Source organism: Carlito syrichta, unplaced genomic scaffold, assembly GCF_000164805.1.
Source record: "Carlito syrichta isolate Samal-C Ts95f unplaced genomic scaffold, Tarsius_syrichta-2.0.1 Scaffold128021, whole genome shotgun sequence".
Taxonomy (NCBI): domain Eukaryota; kingdom Metazoa; phylum Chordata; class Mammalia; order Primates; family Tarsiidae; genus Carlito; species Carlito syrichta.
In genome coordinates, this window is record NW_007072117.1 from 41,319 (window position 1) to 58,552 (window position 17,234).

At 36.4% G+C, this 17,234-nt stretch overlaps 1 protein-coding gene across 1 annotated transcript in view; it reads left to right on the plus strand.

Moving 5' to 3' along the window:
• Positions 1–17,234, plus strand: part of DPP4 (dipeptidyl peptidase 4) — a 57,207-nt gene that overhangs the window by 27,489 nt on the left and 12,484 nt on the right. The window contains exons 12-22 of the mRNA XM_008048884.2: positions 1,709–1,816; positions 2,092–2,159; positions 3,107–3,160; positions 3,537–3,658; positions 5,179–5,226; positions 5,472–5,570; positions 7,876–7,945; positions 10,481–10,675; positions 13,104–13,158; positions 13,697–13,796; positions 16,458–16,522. Of these exons, the coding sequence (XP_008047075.1) occupies positions 1,709–1,816; positions 2,092–2,159; positions 3,107–3,160; positions 3,537–3,658; positions 5,179–5,226; positions 5,472–5,570; positions 7,876–7,945; positions 10,481–10,675; positions 13,104–13,158; positions 13,697–13,796; positions 16,458–16,522 (984 nt within the window). The remainder of the gene's footprint in view (positions 1–1,708; positions 1,817–2,091; positions 2,160–3,106; positions 3,161–3,536; positions 3,659–5,178; positions 5,227–5,471; positions 5,571–7,875; positions 7,946–10,480; positions 10,676–13,103; positions 13,159–13,696; positions 13,797–16,457; positions 16,523–17,234) is intronic.

A 17,234-nucleotide genomic window follows, 5' to 3' on the forward strand; every position in this document is an offset into this window, starting at 1 on the left:
AAACATGAATTCTGTCCCCTGCCCACACAAAAACCTAAGGAGATGTATGTGACTACCACCAGCAAAAGAACTCAGCTGCGACTACATTGGAGGAAATCATATTCACACAGGTTCACGCTTTATTAGGCTCCAGATGCAGAGCTTTGTCCAGGAAAGCATGGGGACCCTCAGAGACATCCTGTGCCTCTCAGTACCCCTGTGTCCTGTGAGCATTTTGCAAAATTGCCAGCCATGCCGTACAAGATCATAAAATGAAGAAACCCCAGCAATCATGTCACTGTGAGTGGAAGATGAGGAATGAATCCCACCTAATTGTTATAACCACTTCCATGAAACTCCCTTTAAGAGGGAAATAAAGTGACCCCCCCCCAGAATGTAAAGATTTCACATCTCTTGGGTCCTAAAGATGAGGACCCTTGTCCACAAAGACGACCCCTTCCAGCTGGACTCAGAGCTCCGGCAGCATTCACACGTCCTTTTTCTTCAGGCATTGATTGGGCAGAGGGGAGAGGTTTGCCAACATGAAAAGTGGTTTCCTCCATGGCAAGAGACACGCTACACTTCCTCACGACTCTTTGAAAAAAATATGTTTTTTCCTCTCTGTATTTAACCAGACAGATGCCACTTTTCACACATTTCTACTAGGCACAACTCCATCCAGGGGAAACAGGGAAATGTATTAAAAAGATAAGGCTGTGAACACAGGTCTAGAGAGGGGAATGTGTTTCAGAGCTCTGTAATGAGAACACCAAGTGTACCGCACGCCTCAGCTTGCTCCATAAATGAATTCGCTTTGAATCACTAAATAGAAGAGGGAAGCATTTTTCTTCCTTCCCAAAATGGGAGCTGATGAGAGAGGAAACATCGAGGGTGAAGTGAACCAACAATTTTAAAAGGCCATCTCCTACCTGCTCTCAAATGTAGCTAGGAAATTGAAATCGTAAAGCAACATATTCCTTTCTGGCTGGGATAGACTCTCTTCTACTTAAACTGCATCATGTTCTGAGCACTATCTTTTATTGAGCTGTAAAAAAATGGAAATTTTGTTCTATATTTCTATACAAATATTTTTTGTAAATTGTTGATCATATTTAACAAAATGAAAAGGCTTATAATAAAAATAACTCTATGAATGTTTCCATATGAAAGATACAACACACATTCCTTATGGTATCTAGTCCAGAAATGGTTAAAGACTGTCTGAGTCTGATTTTCAAAAAGAAATATGTGTAAAAAACAGAAAAGAAAAATGCCCCCCAATTATAAATCACCTCCAACCTGAAACAGTCAAAAATAATATGTCTGTTTCAAGAAAGTACATTTGTGACATTGAGGAAATTTACTGTTTGAAACTGAAAGGTTAATGCTATTTTCCAGGCATTTATAGCCACAATCTGTAGTTCTCCCTAGAGAGAAGATACCCCCAAATCAGTAACCACTTCTATTTATTGAGTGTTCTCTCCAATCTTCTTTCTGTGCATTCTCTCATTTATTCCTCACACACACAAAAAAATTACCCATGAGTTTGGTCATTTTGTCCAGATTTTATAGAAATAATTTTCTTTTTGAAGTGCTCTAGTTTCATTTGGCAAGTAAATAAGGCACGGATTTTTGAGCATAGGTGTTGGGGAGGACTTTCTAAAACTAAAGTTGGTACTAAGAAGAGGCTAATATGCTTTTTTTTGTTTTGTTTTCTATTATTTTCTAGTTTAGGCCTGCAGAACCTCATTTTACCTCTGATGGTAATAGCTTCTACAAGATCATCAGCAACGAAGAGGGTTACAAACACATTTGCCATTTCCAAATAGATAAAAATGTGAGTATTCTTCATAATTTATGTCAGGTTGACTTTTTTTTTGGGGGGCACTAACTTGAAGTGGATATCACTTGGTAAAGATTATCAATGTGTACCAAAAAAATCAAACTAATTCAAATTCCTTGGTGGTATATGGGGTAGGGTAGAATGGGGTGAGAAAAGTTAATGGGAAAAAAAAAGCCAAGGTGATATGAATTCCTGATATCAATGATTCAATCTTCCACTTAACTTTGATTAGAGAGTCTAATGAAATTCTTTTGTAAAAATCCCGCCAGGACTGCACATTTATTACAAAAGGAGCCTGGGAAGTCATCGGGATAGAAGCTCTAACCAGCGACTATATGTGAGTATTCTAGTAGCTGTTAGATATAAAACTACTTGTGATAATCATGCCCTCTTTGCCCAGAAGTAGAGAAAAATCTCCCAGAGATAAAGAGTAGTCTCTTTGGAATGTGTTCAATACTTTTTTCTTTTTAACATACGGAAGCCTTAATGATTTTCACATATGCTTAGCAGATTTGATACCATGCCACCAGGCAGCTCTACCTCTTGCTCTTACCTGCTTTACGTTACAAGAGCTGTAGTTTCTTTTACTTGAACGTCGTCGTGGAACGATGAACTAGCACTCAGGGGCATTTTGTTACATTTCAGCTGGCACTGATTTTTTGGAAGTCTTGGAAAGGCAATTTTATCTATCCGTGTCTTGGCCTTACTCTTCAGAAAGCTTTGCAAGGGCTTTCAACGACCATATATGAGTTGGTGGGAAAGGGTGTGCTGTTTTTCATTAGAACCTTAGGCACTTTTAGGATTCTTTATTGGTGTCATCATGGAGGAATTTTGCTTCTGTCCAAAGTAGTTTTTGAAAACCCTCTTTAGAAGTGGCTCTGCTGCTCTCAGCAAGATGGGGCTCCTGCCATCTAGTAGCTTATGTTATAAGACAGAACATACAGAAAACAGGATCGATAAATGGGGTCTCGGTTTCAGGCTGGTTGTGCGGTCTTGTTTTTCTTACCAAAGCCTTCTTTTGAGCTTTTATTTGTCACTTTAATTAATGAAGACATTTCTGGTTTTATATATTTTAGTCTGTTAAGAAAAAGACTCTTCTAGGTAGAGATGGTGGCAAAAAATGGTGTCTGGGGACTGACGGAGCAAGGAAGCAGTGACAGTTCGGGCCAGCACTGACGCATAGCCATTTGTGTGCACAATGAGGCTTGATGTTTATGTTCAGTATAGTGTAACTGGCTTTTAAAAAAACATAATTAATATATATTTCATTTGTTCTCTTTCCAGCTACTACATTAGCAATGAGCATAAAGGAATGCCAGGAGGACGAAATCTTTATAAGTAAGAACTCTGTCAAGTTGTGGAACTTGAGTCATTTTAGCTGCTGAACAATTTCTGAACTGTTTTGTTTTTTTTTTTTTCCTTTTCCTAACTAATATTAAGCCAGGATTGCTATTGGGCACTTTTATTCCTTCATAAATCAAGCTACATGTCAACAAAAGAAAACAACTCTATTAGATGTTTTGTGATATTTCCAAACAATGGGAGGTTTGAGGCGATTACTAATTCATGTATTTACTTCACATGAAAAAAAAAAGGAGTTCTGAAGCTTGCTTTGACATTCTGCTATTTTTGAAACTAGAATATGGCATTATTCAATTCCTTTCTTTCTTGTATCCTTTCGCCAAGCACTTACTTTCCACCGTTGGTTTTCCAGAATCCAACTCAGTGACTACACAAATGTGACGTGCATTAGTTGTGAACTGAATCCAGAAAGATGTCAGTACTATTCTGTGTCATTTAGTAAAGAGGCAAAGTATTATCAGCTGAGATGTTCAGGTAAGTCTGGGTTGCCTGGGAGGAGGAGCAGTAACCTCGGCGACTTAGTGACTCACCATCTATCTAAGCTAGCTCCTCCCTCGAGTTCTTTTGAACCCCAGGAGCTCTTGAAATCACCTGAATTCCCTTCTCTCCATTCACGTTTAAGGAATGAGTTTAAACTACCTTTTCCTTCCCTTCTTACCGGGAGACTTGCATAACTTATTTTAGATGCAACACACACACACACACACACACACACACACACCCCTTATGTAAAACAGAAGTACTTTATCCTTAAATACACACATATTACGGGGTTTTAAATTATTATTTTATGCTTTTGCCTCTTAAATAAGAAAATGTACGTAGCTAATGCCTGTCACCAACTTACTCACGATACTGTCTTGTGTTGCTATTGCTATTTATTATAAACGCAGAAACCTGGGCAAGGAGAGGCCAAGTGACTTATGCAGGTCACATGTCTAGTTACAGGCACAACAGGATTCAAACACAGGTCTCTGCCTCTTGAGCCTTCCCTTTTAAACTCTGTGCTAGGATACTTCTCAAAATGAAAGAATCTGGATATTCTGAAAAGAAGTTAATAGAAAAAAAAAACCAGTTATCTTTCCTCACTAAATGTACTTTATTACTATGTTTTTAATGGTTCTTTAGTATAGCTGTTTTTAGTCATTATTTCTTGGGCATGTGCTTTATACTAGGCACAGTGCTAAAAGCGTTATGTTCATGATCTTGCTTAATCCTTAAGAAAGTGCTATAAAGTAGATATTATCATCCTCATTTTATATGTGAGGAAACTGAAGCATAGACATGTTGTCCTGAGTCACACAGCAAGTAAGCCAGTATTCAAACTCAGGTCTGTAAAGTGTCTTCACCATGGTTCCGAGCAAGTGTAAAAATTAATATCCCCATCCACATGCACCAAAATTAAATAACTCACAAAATAGTTTTTCTATACATTACCTTCCACTCTGCAACAACCACAGTTGGGATAAATAGTGACGATATGGGCTTGTGAGAAAAACACTTTTGCATGCCAGAAAGAAATCGCTTATCCAAGTCAGGCACCGTGCAGATGTGCCGCCTGGCTCTGGGACTCCGTGGGAGTGGGGGCAGCAGTGGGAGGACAACCAGCCTCCCCAGGGCCCAGCAGCAGCCTGAGAGAACAGATCCTGAGAGATCCTATGGTCATCACAGGGTCCTAGATTTTGAGTGGGGAAGGATGGCAGCTTTCATTTTACCTTGTTGATGAGGATATTGGGCTCAGATGATCACGCACCCAAGGTGCTCCGCAAGGGCAGAGGTTCATTTCCCACCATGTTCTACTGAGCCCTGTACCTTTCTGACAATACTTTTATACTTAAATTGCAATTAGTATTACATTTCTTAGCCATTATAATATTTGTGTGCTCTATCAAAGTTAAATGGTAACAGAAATTTTTGAAAAGTTATCTATGCTATCATTTAAAAAAAAGATACTCACCTGAAACATATTTATTTTTCTCTGATTATGTTGATAGGCCCTGATCTTCCCCTCTATACTCTGCATAGCAGCATGAATGATAAAGGTATTTTCTCCTATTTTATCCTTCATTTGCTTTTAGGAAAGTGCGAATGAATAGGATCACCACATACTTAGCATTGTGTGATTTTCCTTGGCTACAGAGTGTCTTGATAATGACTTAAACACAAGACTTACAACCTAAAGTATGTATAGTCCGATCAGTGAATTTTGTGTTTGCTTATTATTGCATTGCATAATCCAAATTTTTGATATTGTAGTAAATTACTGCTTGCTCCTCTATTTCTTTAGAACTGAGAGTCCTGGAAGACAATTCAGATTTGTATAAAATGCTGCAGAATGTCCAGATGCCCTCAAAAAAATTGGACTTCATTATTTTGAATGGAACAAGTAAGTTAAATTCCTCTTAGAATAGTATTTTTCATGAAAACACCAATAAAATACAGCTATAATTGATCTGAAAATATACATTTAATATTGTATATACATCTAATTTAGAACGTTGTTTTTCCATGAAATGTTCTGTCACAAGAACTAATAGATGTGCATTCTTTTATCTTAAAATACAATACCACTCTATGTAAAGTTTATTCTGTCAAGAGAGAAGGTATTTGGAGAAAATGCACTACTGCTACTTGTTTTATCTCTTTAGTAACTCTATTATTCTGCTAGTAAGTATTAAACTGTGCATTTAACTTAATGATATCCTAACAAATTTCACCTTTAACCCAAAGAGATAAAAAATATCTGAGATGATTGTATGAAAAAATTAGTAACAGCTATAAAATATTGAAATTTCAGTCTCAGGAGAGCAATTTTTTATTTTTCTAACCCTCGTGGCCTCCTATAATTAGTTAGCCTGTCCCTGGCATGGTAGCCTAATCACAGATTATATTTAGAGACCACTAAGAACAAAGGTTTCTTTGTGTAGAAAATCTTGTTATTTACTTGGCTGGTTGTTTTTATTTGTTCTTTTCAATTAAGGATAACTGCTTATAGGAGAGGGGAGGATTGATTTATTTTAGCTGTTTTTTAAAAAAAATTAGATAATTGAAAATATTCAACTCATCTAATTTTAAGTGCCAGGAAAAGCACTGGGAAATGTGGCATACCTCTGAAGAAGAGCAGTGCTACCCAAACTGAATGTGCATGTGAGCCACCTGGGACCTTGTTAACAAGTACATTCTGATCCAGAGGTCAGGATGGATCCAGAATTCTGCATTTGTAAAACGCTACTAGGTGATGCTGGTACTGTTGTCCCTTGAGTCACACTTGAGTGGCAAGAGCTTAGAGTTTTCCAGAGCTAACATTGACAGCTTGGTGCAGGCATAGAATACTGAGATATGACATTGTATTCCAACTGATAAACACTGGGGAGCCCCTGAAGGTTTTAGGGTCAGAGAAGCCACATGATCCTCTAGGTAACTTGATAGGGAGTTCAGGATGAAGCTGTGGGTTTGGGTGAGTGTCCCTCTGGGAAGTGTTTATAACCCTTCAAACTACAGAAAGGAGGGTATGAAGGGAGAGTCAGGGAGGAGGCACAGGGAAAGCGGGACAATGAACTAGAAATAATCCCCCAAAGAGAAGACTGTTCATCTTCAAAATGAAACTAAAACACCTTCTGATCAACTAACACTGATTCAAACAAAGCAGAGATCAAATGGTGGGTCTGGCATATTCATTAAAAATATGATCAACTGATAGTTTGGCATTCTATTGAACTTACAGTAGAGTCTTAAATTTTTGTTATTGCAACACATTTAATCAGAAAGTATAACAATAATCAGCAAAATGCAAATTGAAGAGAACCCTGTCTATGTATTTTACTCCTAAATCTTCCTTTTCTCTTCAGGTAAAATGATTGTAACAAACAAAAAACAAAAAGGAAGATAAATGCTAGGAAGAAATAGTTCTAGATATAAAGATTTTTTTTTCTCCCTACAGTTTAAATCTACTGAAGCTGAAAATAATCTTACTAAAATGTGAAGAAGTTCTTTTTTAAGAAAAGATTCATTAGTATAACTCATTTTTAATTTGGGAGCAAGGGAAACTAACTCATTATTTAGCGACAAATTTTATTAAACTGGTGTGAAAGCCCAGAGAATCAAACAGATCCGTGGAAGATCATACAGAACGTACGCAACAGTTTGCTGCATATCAACCCGATTTCACTCTGTGAAACACAGAGCTGAAAATGGGAACTCAGCTTTGCGGTCTGGGATGGCAATAAGAATTACAAAAATGTTATTAAATCAGAATTTTAAAATAGAGTTGGGGCCAACTAAAAATCCTAAACAGCTTCAAGGAAATTCAAGAAAAGGAAAACATTTTGGAGGAAAACTTAGAACATAAGCCATAAACAAACTAGATAAGTAGATCAGATGCCAAAGAACAGAATCACAAAAACAAAACATTAGAAATTCTAAGATGTACTTTTATTTTGCCAGGCACCAATGTATTTAATAGATACATTAGAAGCAACTTTATTGTTTTCACATTAACTAGTATTTTAACCAGAAAGAAAATGTTGTTGTATCTTAAAAATATGCTGAATCCAAGCAGTTCATTTTCTTTTTCTTCTCTCATTTAACAAGTTGTTAAATCTAGGCATGATTTATCACTGACAGAGATAAGGAACAAAATCTTTCGCTAATAATTGTTCTTAACTCACTAATTAATCTTTCTGTTTGTTTAGAATTTTGGTATCAGATGATCTTGCCTCCCCATTTTGATAAATCCAAGACATATCCTCTACTATTAGATGTGTAAGTATTCAAGAGGAAGGAACAATTTAGAAGTATTGGAGTCAGGTATATTTTTTGCCCAGGACAGCTTACTGAAAAATAGAGCCAAATGCATCTTTTCTCTCTTCCTGAGTCACTGTTTACTATTTCCTCTTTCCACTTTGCAACCACAAACCCTAACCTGTGTCTTCTCACATCTTCTTAATAAAGAAGGGAGACTCTTGTCTTCTGCCACAATGGCATATGGATTTTCTTTAAATTTGCTTCTCTGAACTCCAAGGAAATTCCAAAGGAATTCAAGTCCCCATCTCCATACTTACCTCACAGACATTCTAACAAGCAAGAGATGGATATTAACAGTCTTCACAGTTGCCTTACCCCAGTTCCCATTGGTTGCCTCAAGTTCTCTCCCTTTAACTCCTGGAATATTACTGCCTGGTATTTTCTGTTCCCCTTTTTGGTAGTATAGAAGAATGTTCACTACAGTCCAAACTTCTTTAAGTCTTAGAGAAATTTCTAAAATCACCAGTCTTGAAACAGTTAATGTAAACTCATGTGCATTCTAAATATGACAGCTTTGTAAAATGTTTTTTTAAAATAATAATTAGAAATACATGGTACACTAATCCTTTAAAGATTGCCCTGGTCTCACCATAACGCCACACTGTCACACTCTTCTGTCCTCGCTTGCACCATTTCTTTATTAAAAACAAAATGAGCCAACCCGACTCAGCTTTGTTCCACTATTCAAAGTCTCATGAAAACTAGACATAAAAGCACAAAGAAAGGGAAAGACAGGTATTTTAAAGTCCCAGATGTGGAACTATTTGATTTCTTTTCTCTTCAAGTAAAATAATTGTAACACACGAAGTCAGATTCCTTAGTGACATTAATTTGTTTTAGGCTTTAGCTCCAATACTAAAAAAAATCTTTAGAAAAAGAGTGATTTTTTTATCTTCTTTGACTCCCCAGTAAATAATGATTAGACCTTCCTTCATTAGGAAAGGTAAACAATGGTGAATTTAGTGCCTATTTCTGTTCAGTCATTTTTCTCCTCCTCTCTTTTGAGGTCTAAATCTTTATTTTCTATTAAAAAAAATCTCATTTGATCTTGGGGTTAGGTAACTTGAAATACACCAAATGTTAAGGCAAGCTCTTAATCTACAAAATTTAATATAATTAAGAGGGCCAAAACATTTAGCATGCTATGAAAAAATATTTACTTGCCCAAAGGCACAAATGTAGTCTTCTATTTAGAGTTAGAATGTAATAATATTTTGTTTAAAGTTAAATAATTATAATATTCTCTTTAAAGCTAAAGATTCTAGCCGGGCTCGGTGGCTCAGCCTGTAATCCCGCGCCTTGGGAGGCTGAGGTGAGTGAATTGCCTGAGCCCACAGGTTCGAGACCCACCTGGGCAATTGGCGAGACCTCATCTCTACAATAAAAATTTTAAAAATTAACCGGTTTTGGTAGCGTGAGCCTGTAGTTCCAGCTACTTGGAAGGCTGAGGCGGAAGGATCACCAGAGCCCAGCAGATTGAGGCTGTGGTGGCCAGGAGCAGCCACTGCACTCCAGTCTGGGCGACGGAGTGAGACTCCAACTCAAAAATAAAAAAAGTTAAAAAAAAAAAATCTAAAGATCTTTTGCCAGGCATCCCCAAGTAGAGGGAGAAAAACATGAGCAAATGGGGGACAGTGAGCAGAAGAGTGAAGAGATGGACTGGGGAGGAAATAGTTATGGAGAGAGTCTATCCCTGGGAATCCTGTATGGTGCAAAGATGACATATTTAGATGAGATGCAGTGAGCTTCAGTGAGCTATGAGGAGCTCCTCTTGATGAACAAGCAAAAATGAGAGGGCTTTATGGAGAGTGTGCACGCAGCCCTGTGTGGGGAATGGTAGTTAGTCTGTGAAGAGAACAAATACAAGGGAGTTAAATTTGTTAATAAATAGAATGCCGAGCACCGTGCCTATTTTCTAGTCCGCCTATTTCTCTCTCATTTGACATTTTAAACATTAGCATTTATTCTTACTTTGGTTCATTCCATAATCATTTATGGAGTCTTGACCAACCCTCTGCTAGGTGCAGTAAGAAATGCAATGCTTATGATGCAATGGAGTCCTTAAATAAGTTCCAACCGAGAAAATAAACTTCCAGGCTGGGAACGTTTGTAAGCTGAGGTGGAAAGATATTCAAAGTCGCCTTTATTGCCATCATCATTTTTTATAACACGACTCTCCTTTCCCAACTATTAGAGAAATTATTTCTTTGATTTCCAAGAGTATGTATACTTTAAAAATATTGGCCTATAAAGTCCATGTTTGATAACAATCTTCAAAGATAAAACTGATGGGCATCTTTGAAGGAAACACACAACCATCATAGTTGTGTTGCTAAGTTTTAGAAGATCCATTCTGGACACCAGTGGCTGGCACAATTTCAGGCTCATGATTGGGACATATGCATACTTCTTGTCCACCAGGAAGAGAAATGCAAACATTCTTCATTTGATTCAAGAAAATCATGAAGGCTAACAATTTGGGGTTTTTCATAGATATGCAGGTCCCTGTAGCCAAAAAGCAGATGCTGCCTTCAGACTCAGCTGGGCCACTTACCTTGCAAGCACAGAAAACATTATAGTGGCTAGCTTTGACGGCAGAGGAAGTGGTTACCAAGGAGATAAGATCATGCATGCAATCAACAGAAGACTGGGAACATTTGAAGTTGCAGATCAAATTGAAGCAGCCAGGTGAGTAACTAGAATATAAAGTCAAAGGTCATCTGATTTTGTCCCCTTGATTTATATTTTCAACTTGTAAAGTGTAAAGAATTTAAAGTGTCCTGCAATGACTTTGTAATCTTTTATCCTTGTAGGAGGTTTTAGTGAAGATATTATGTTTAGATAAAAATATGTGACATTATAGATTTATATGAAGTTAAAAAAAAGGCATTTCCTGAATTCCTCTCTGTATGTGACTCTAGAAGGGACTTGGCATATGTGCTACCACCTTCTAAGAACAGAAACTCAAAATTAACTAAACACAGGGACAAAGTGACAGATAAATGTAACTTGAGTAAACTTCTGACTAAACAAGCAAGCCTATCCCTTAGCAGTCAAGAGAAATAGGTAAATAGACGGGGACAACTATGAAGACTAGGAGTGGCTCCTATGGTCTGGATGACGGAGACTCTCCTATTTTGGGAAAATTGTGGCGCAAAGCCATCATCGGTCGTATTTATAAGAGCTTCGTTAAATATGAATCACATCTTTTTCTTATGCTCTCCACTTATGGGACTATAAATAGATGTGATCTGGCTTAAAAGATTTTAACCATGAATGATGGTTACCCCATCATATGCATGTAATGTGAAAAGTGTTTTATTCAGAGGCATTGTCATTAAAGCTCTGGGAAATGGGTGTTCTTATGCAGTGTTTCAGGCAAAGAAAAGGAGCCTCATAGGTTAGGTAACTTGCCAAGGTGAATCAGGATTGGAATCCAGTCTCATTCTAACTCTTGCATTCAGTTACATTCAACTGGTAAAGGGGAAATGTAACTGCTTTTTCTATAACCAACTGTACAGATGTTTGGGGAAGCTTAATAAGTGGGAGGCTTTAAATAATGTTATGGAACTATAGACTAGGAAATGCAGAAGGGTCCATGAATGATTAATCAGATAAAGGAGAAGACAATTTGTCAAATATCCCTGACTGGATGAAATTCTCTTATACCAAAGTTAATGATTAGTGATTTTTCTTAACAATTAAAAAATAGAGATTAGACAGAGGATAAATTTGCTCAAGGGTGAGGCTTTTACATTTTTTAACTAATTTTTTAATCTATTCAAACTGGATCTCTGTGAGAGAGGGCATAGTTTCCAGGGCTTCTCAAATGTAGCCAACGAAAGCCCTAAAATTATAGGATTGAGTATGCACAATACACATCTCAGTTAAAAAAGTAATGAGATGTAGTGTATTTACACAATGGAACACTAATTCAGCAACTAAAAAGAATTGTGTATTACAACATGGATAAATCTCACAAACACACTGTTGAATGAAAGAAGCAAGACACAAAAGTGTAAACCCAGCATGACCCAATTTATATATTTAAAAAAAAACAGGCACAAATTCAGGTGAGATTCTTATGGAATCCAATAAAAGAGAAACATTTTATTTTACCTCTTTGCAAAAAGGGAAATGACTCAGAGGCTTGTGATAGTATGCAAACTTTGTAAGATTTATCAATGATAATGATTCGGTCCACATTTCTATATGTGTGCATTCCTCAATTTAAAAATATTTACATGGAGAAGACGAGTTGAAAACTATTTTTGATTGTTTCTAATACTGCCTAACTCAGGGCAGCCTAGGACATGTTGAAAACACAAAAGACTATCCAAGTGACATATAGGTCAATCCAAGGGTCTGCAGTGTCCTACAGTACTACAAAGTTGAGTCCCGTTTGCTAGGTTTTTTTAAGTAAAAGAAAAAAATGTGACATAAGGCTAAGATTAAGAAATAGGTGCATTAAACGTTTTTCTTATGTCATTACCTGGATTCCAATTCTGAACACAGTTTAGTGGCAAAAAAAACCACTTCTTAATCCATCAAGGAAAAGTTCTTTCTATTGAATGGTGCTGAGCTAACTAATCAACACCCAGGGTAAGAAGGAATTAATTTAGAGAATGGTATTTAAGTTCTCAGATTAGGGGCCCACAGACTTCTAAGCCCTAGTCAGAAGTTCTTCATCTTTCCCTATCTTTCCTCCATTGCAAGAGAAGATTCTCTCAAATGGAAAAACATCTGGAGAGATTTAAATTCAATTATGTAAAGAAAAGTGCATCTGGGCTGCAAATTTTTATATAAAGCTGTGAAAAAAACTTCCAGGATTTGTTTTCTGTGAATCACACACACACACACACACACACACACACACACACACACACACACACACACACACAATTTTTATGGTCTCCAACAAAAGTAAACCATGTTTGTCTGGAACTTAAGTTAAAATGATGAATATCTCTCTCAGGCTTATTGCTAGCTGTAATTCATGTTAGTTTCTAATAGAATGAAATAGAAAGCAAATGACAGGGTTTCTCATTTGTGCAATATCTTAGTTTTTTAATACTCATTGCAGTACTGATTTATAGGCTTTTTCCATGTGTTTTAGGCAATTTTCAAAAATGGGATTTGTGGATGACAGACGTATTGCAATTTGGGGTTGGGTGAGTAGTTGTTTGACTGATAAACCTATATGCGTTCTTTAGTAAATATAATCCACAGCAGGCTAATTTATCTTTTGCATATAAATACTTGGATGTGGAAATCAGGTCTAGCAAGTCTTAGATCTTTGGGCAATAACCTTCTACATCTCTGCTGAGCTGGGCTTACACCTTTGTCTATTATGATGAGGAAGGAAGAGCAAGAGGGAAGGGAGGGAGGGAAGGATGGAGACTTTTTCTCATGAGTCAGTCAGTGAAGATTTGTCGTTTTTTACTTTCTTTAATTGGTATGACCCAGTCACCAGGGTCAGCAAATTTTCTGTGTTTTCCCCCTTACATCTACCAAGAAAAGGGATCAGGGCTCTGAAAGTGTAGTCTTTAGATACTGTCCAATTAAGGCCAATTTAAGCCTCCTATACCATGCTTTCTATCTCTAAAGAGGCACAGTATATAAAGATGTGAGAAATGTGGAAACTGCGACTCGCTTACCATATGTCCTTATTCTTTTACCTCCATAAAAATAACTGTTTCCATTCCTTAGTCATATGGAGGGTACGTAACCTCAATGGTCCTGGGCTCGGGAAGCGGCGTGTTCAAGTGTGGAATAGCCGTGGCGCCTGTGTCCCGGTGGGAGTACTATGGTATGTAATTGCTGTCAGGTACAAAGAGATACTGAGTGTTGACCTTAAAATGCCAACAACAAAGCCATTCCTTTCTGAGTTTCAGTGTTTCTACAGCGAATAATAGGCTGATTCATTTTAGAGGTTCTTTTTGGATACCTATAATAAGACAATCTCATTTATTCTGCTATTGTGCAAGGCTGAGTGGTATATTTTATTACACATTTAGTTTCTTATCAACAACTTCTGTTTTTCAAATTTCAAAACAGCCCCAATGCTACATTTCTGCAGATAAATCATTTCTTATCTTGGGGCTAATTTGATTTTTGGACTTCAAGCACTAGCAGAGTAAGAGAAGAGCATCTCTTTCCCTTTGGTTAAATGTCATATATGAGCAGGACTTTGGGTAGAAAGAGAAGAGTAGGAACAGTGGAATGCTCAGGGGAGCTTTGTTTTTTTCTCACTATCTCTTTGTAGGTACAAGCTACTCTAGAATACGCTTGTCATCGTTGAGAAAATATTCTACAAGGCATCATGCACCTCTAAGTTAGCAACTCCCAAAGGGGAGGGAGTGAGCAGAGGAAGACTAGGCAGGCAGGAAGAGGCAGAGGTGGTGAAGAGACGAATGATTTTCCTGCATCTATATATATATTCTCTTAATAGAGAGAGAATTATTGATGATTAATGTGCTTACTAAATATTTTACATCTTGAAATAAGGTAGTACCCTGAGGAAGGCCATTTTTAAAAGCCCCTTTCGGTCAAGAGAAGTCAATGTACAAAATGCATTTCTATCTTTCTGTTTAAGAAAAAATTGGAGGACCTAGTTATGATTTTTATCTACACACAATGGATTTGTTTTTATAATATTTTTCTGCTTGTTATTAATTGTTCTGTTGGATGACTTATTTTGGGAGACCTCTGGTGGTCAATAAAATAATAGAAATAACCTTAGTGGGTTAAAAATATGCAGTGATAAGAAGAGAACATCATTAAATGTATATGGACCAACTATACAGATGAATTTTCTAGAGTTTTTGCATGTGTGTAAATTTGAACAATTTTACTCAAAGATAAGATAAAAGGAATACAGAAATGGCATTTCAAAGCACACTTATAAAAGTTTACAACTGCATTATGCAGTTATTCATAATAATCTTTAAGTGTAATTTTTAAAATTTCAAAACTTTTTACATATGTGAGCTTGATTAGTATAAATAAGAAAGGAGTATTCTATTCTAAGGTAAGCAGAATCAAAAATCTGAAACTATTTGGGGAAAAATGTATTTTGTACTTAAAGGCCATTTCCCCCCCATCAAATGCACAACCTAAGTTATTAATATTTAAACGTTAAGGTTTAAAAAGATAAAAGCATTGGTGAGGAGCTTATATTTTAAAGTGGCCTTTAAAATATATTTTTATATTGATGTCCTTTAAATACATACATTTACATATAGTCTGTTCATTTTAATCAAAATGATAAAATATTACTGTTACTCGTTTTGAAGGAAAATATTTTTATTTTCATAGAAATGACATGAAGAATACATGTGAGGTAATTAACATTCATTATCGTAGTGTTTAATTTACAATACAAGTCCTTCAAAAGAGGTTAGAAATAATAAATTTAGATAATATATCCATTAAAAAATTAATAAGATCAGTATTGAAGTACCTGTAAAATTACAGTGAAATTCAAACCATTAACCTACATAGCACAATGGCAGCATAATATTCTTTACTGTAATCTGGACATTTAAAGGGGGAGGTTCCAAAATAGCTATGTCGGATTTCTAAAGTTATATAGGAATTTGACCACAAAGCATTTTCTTCCTGATATTTTAGGACAATATACAGTATGTAATTTAATTTTTTAATCTGGCAAAATACGTTTAACTATCCAAAGTAACCAAACAAATTATGTAACCTGTTTTCTACCACATTTATAGATAAAAGAGCTTATGTCATTTCAGCAGACAGATATTAATGTAATCTGTTTCACAATGTTCAACTGTTATAACAAAAATTGAGGCCTCATGACAAAATAAGAGGAAACAAATGCTTAACTTGCATTATGATGGAGTAGCTGAGCCAATATGGGGATATGCAGCAAATAGATTATAATTGAATTATTTTTTATTATAGTGACTCCCAATCTGCCCCCCCAATAAAATATGACTTAAATAAGCAAATAGTAATTGAACATTTTTAGAGATTTCCAAAAGGAAGTAGATTATCATAAAGTAGGACATATACTTGTCTCATAAGCAAAATATTCAAGACGATTGAGGCTTTAAGTGACTTCCTAATTAAAATTATCTGAGAGAGTCATAGGAAAAGGTAAAAACTCCTTACATCTTAGCACTTTACATTCGGCTTCTCTGCAGGTGGATTATTCATGGATTTTAGATCATGTAGTTTGATCTCTGTCACCATCATGAGGGTAAATGGGAACAGGTTAGTGCTGAGTAGGGAAAGGTATGAGCCTGTGTGGGGCCCTGGGAATTAGCATCTCTGGCTGTGCTAGCAAGCCAAATAAAAATGATCTGGAGAAGATACTTCTAGAGTAACATTATATTTCTATAGACAAATTAAGACATATGAAGACACATAAAGTGCCCAATGAAAGGATGGAAAGTTGTTCTTGTATTAATTCAACTTTTTCCCCCCTTTTTCATCACAGACTCAGTGTACACAGAACGTTACATGGGTCTCCCACTACCAGAAGACAACCTTGACCATTACAGAGTAAGAGATGAAAACCATACCCATTTTATAACCTATTTATAAATAGTTTAAGAACCTTCTTAAGTGTATCTATTCTAGAAAATATATATTTTTATTTCCAACAAAATCCTTGTTAAAAAGAAATAACACAGGTGGTTTAGAGATACTCCAATAGCTTCCCCTACTATATTCTGCATAATTACAGTCTTTATCGTATGCTATATAGGTCACAATATGCATTCATTTAGAAATACAAAGCAACATCAGATAATTACTTTAATTATAAAAATTTCAATTTAGAAAACGTCAAATTCAACATATTCCCTTAGAGCCCAGAAGACTCTCAATCTTCAGCTATATGTTAAATTTTATTATGGTATTATAAGTAAGATGTATATACAAGACTATAATTTTCTTACTCTCATAGCCAAATATATACAGTTTTTTTTCACACAAGATTTAAGTAAAGCAGGTGAGAGGTAGGTACAGTTGGGCAGTACCCTGAAAAGCCCTAAACCTAAACTACTGAATTGCATCCAACAGGCTGGTTGCCTGATGGGAGAACCAGTGGGCAGGTTGCTCTGCAGATGGGCTATAGCATTTAAAATATGGTGTGGGTGCAACTATCATTGACAGCCCCCGTGTGCTAGTGAGGATACCACGGCAAAGCCAGAGCACTGTCATTGGTGCCACATTGATGCAGCTGGAAACGCTGGCATAGGTACTAGGGACC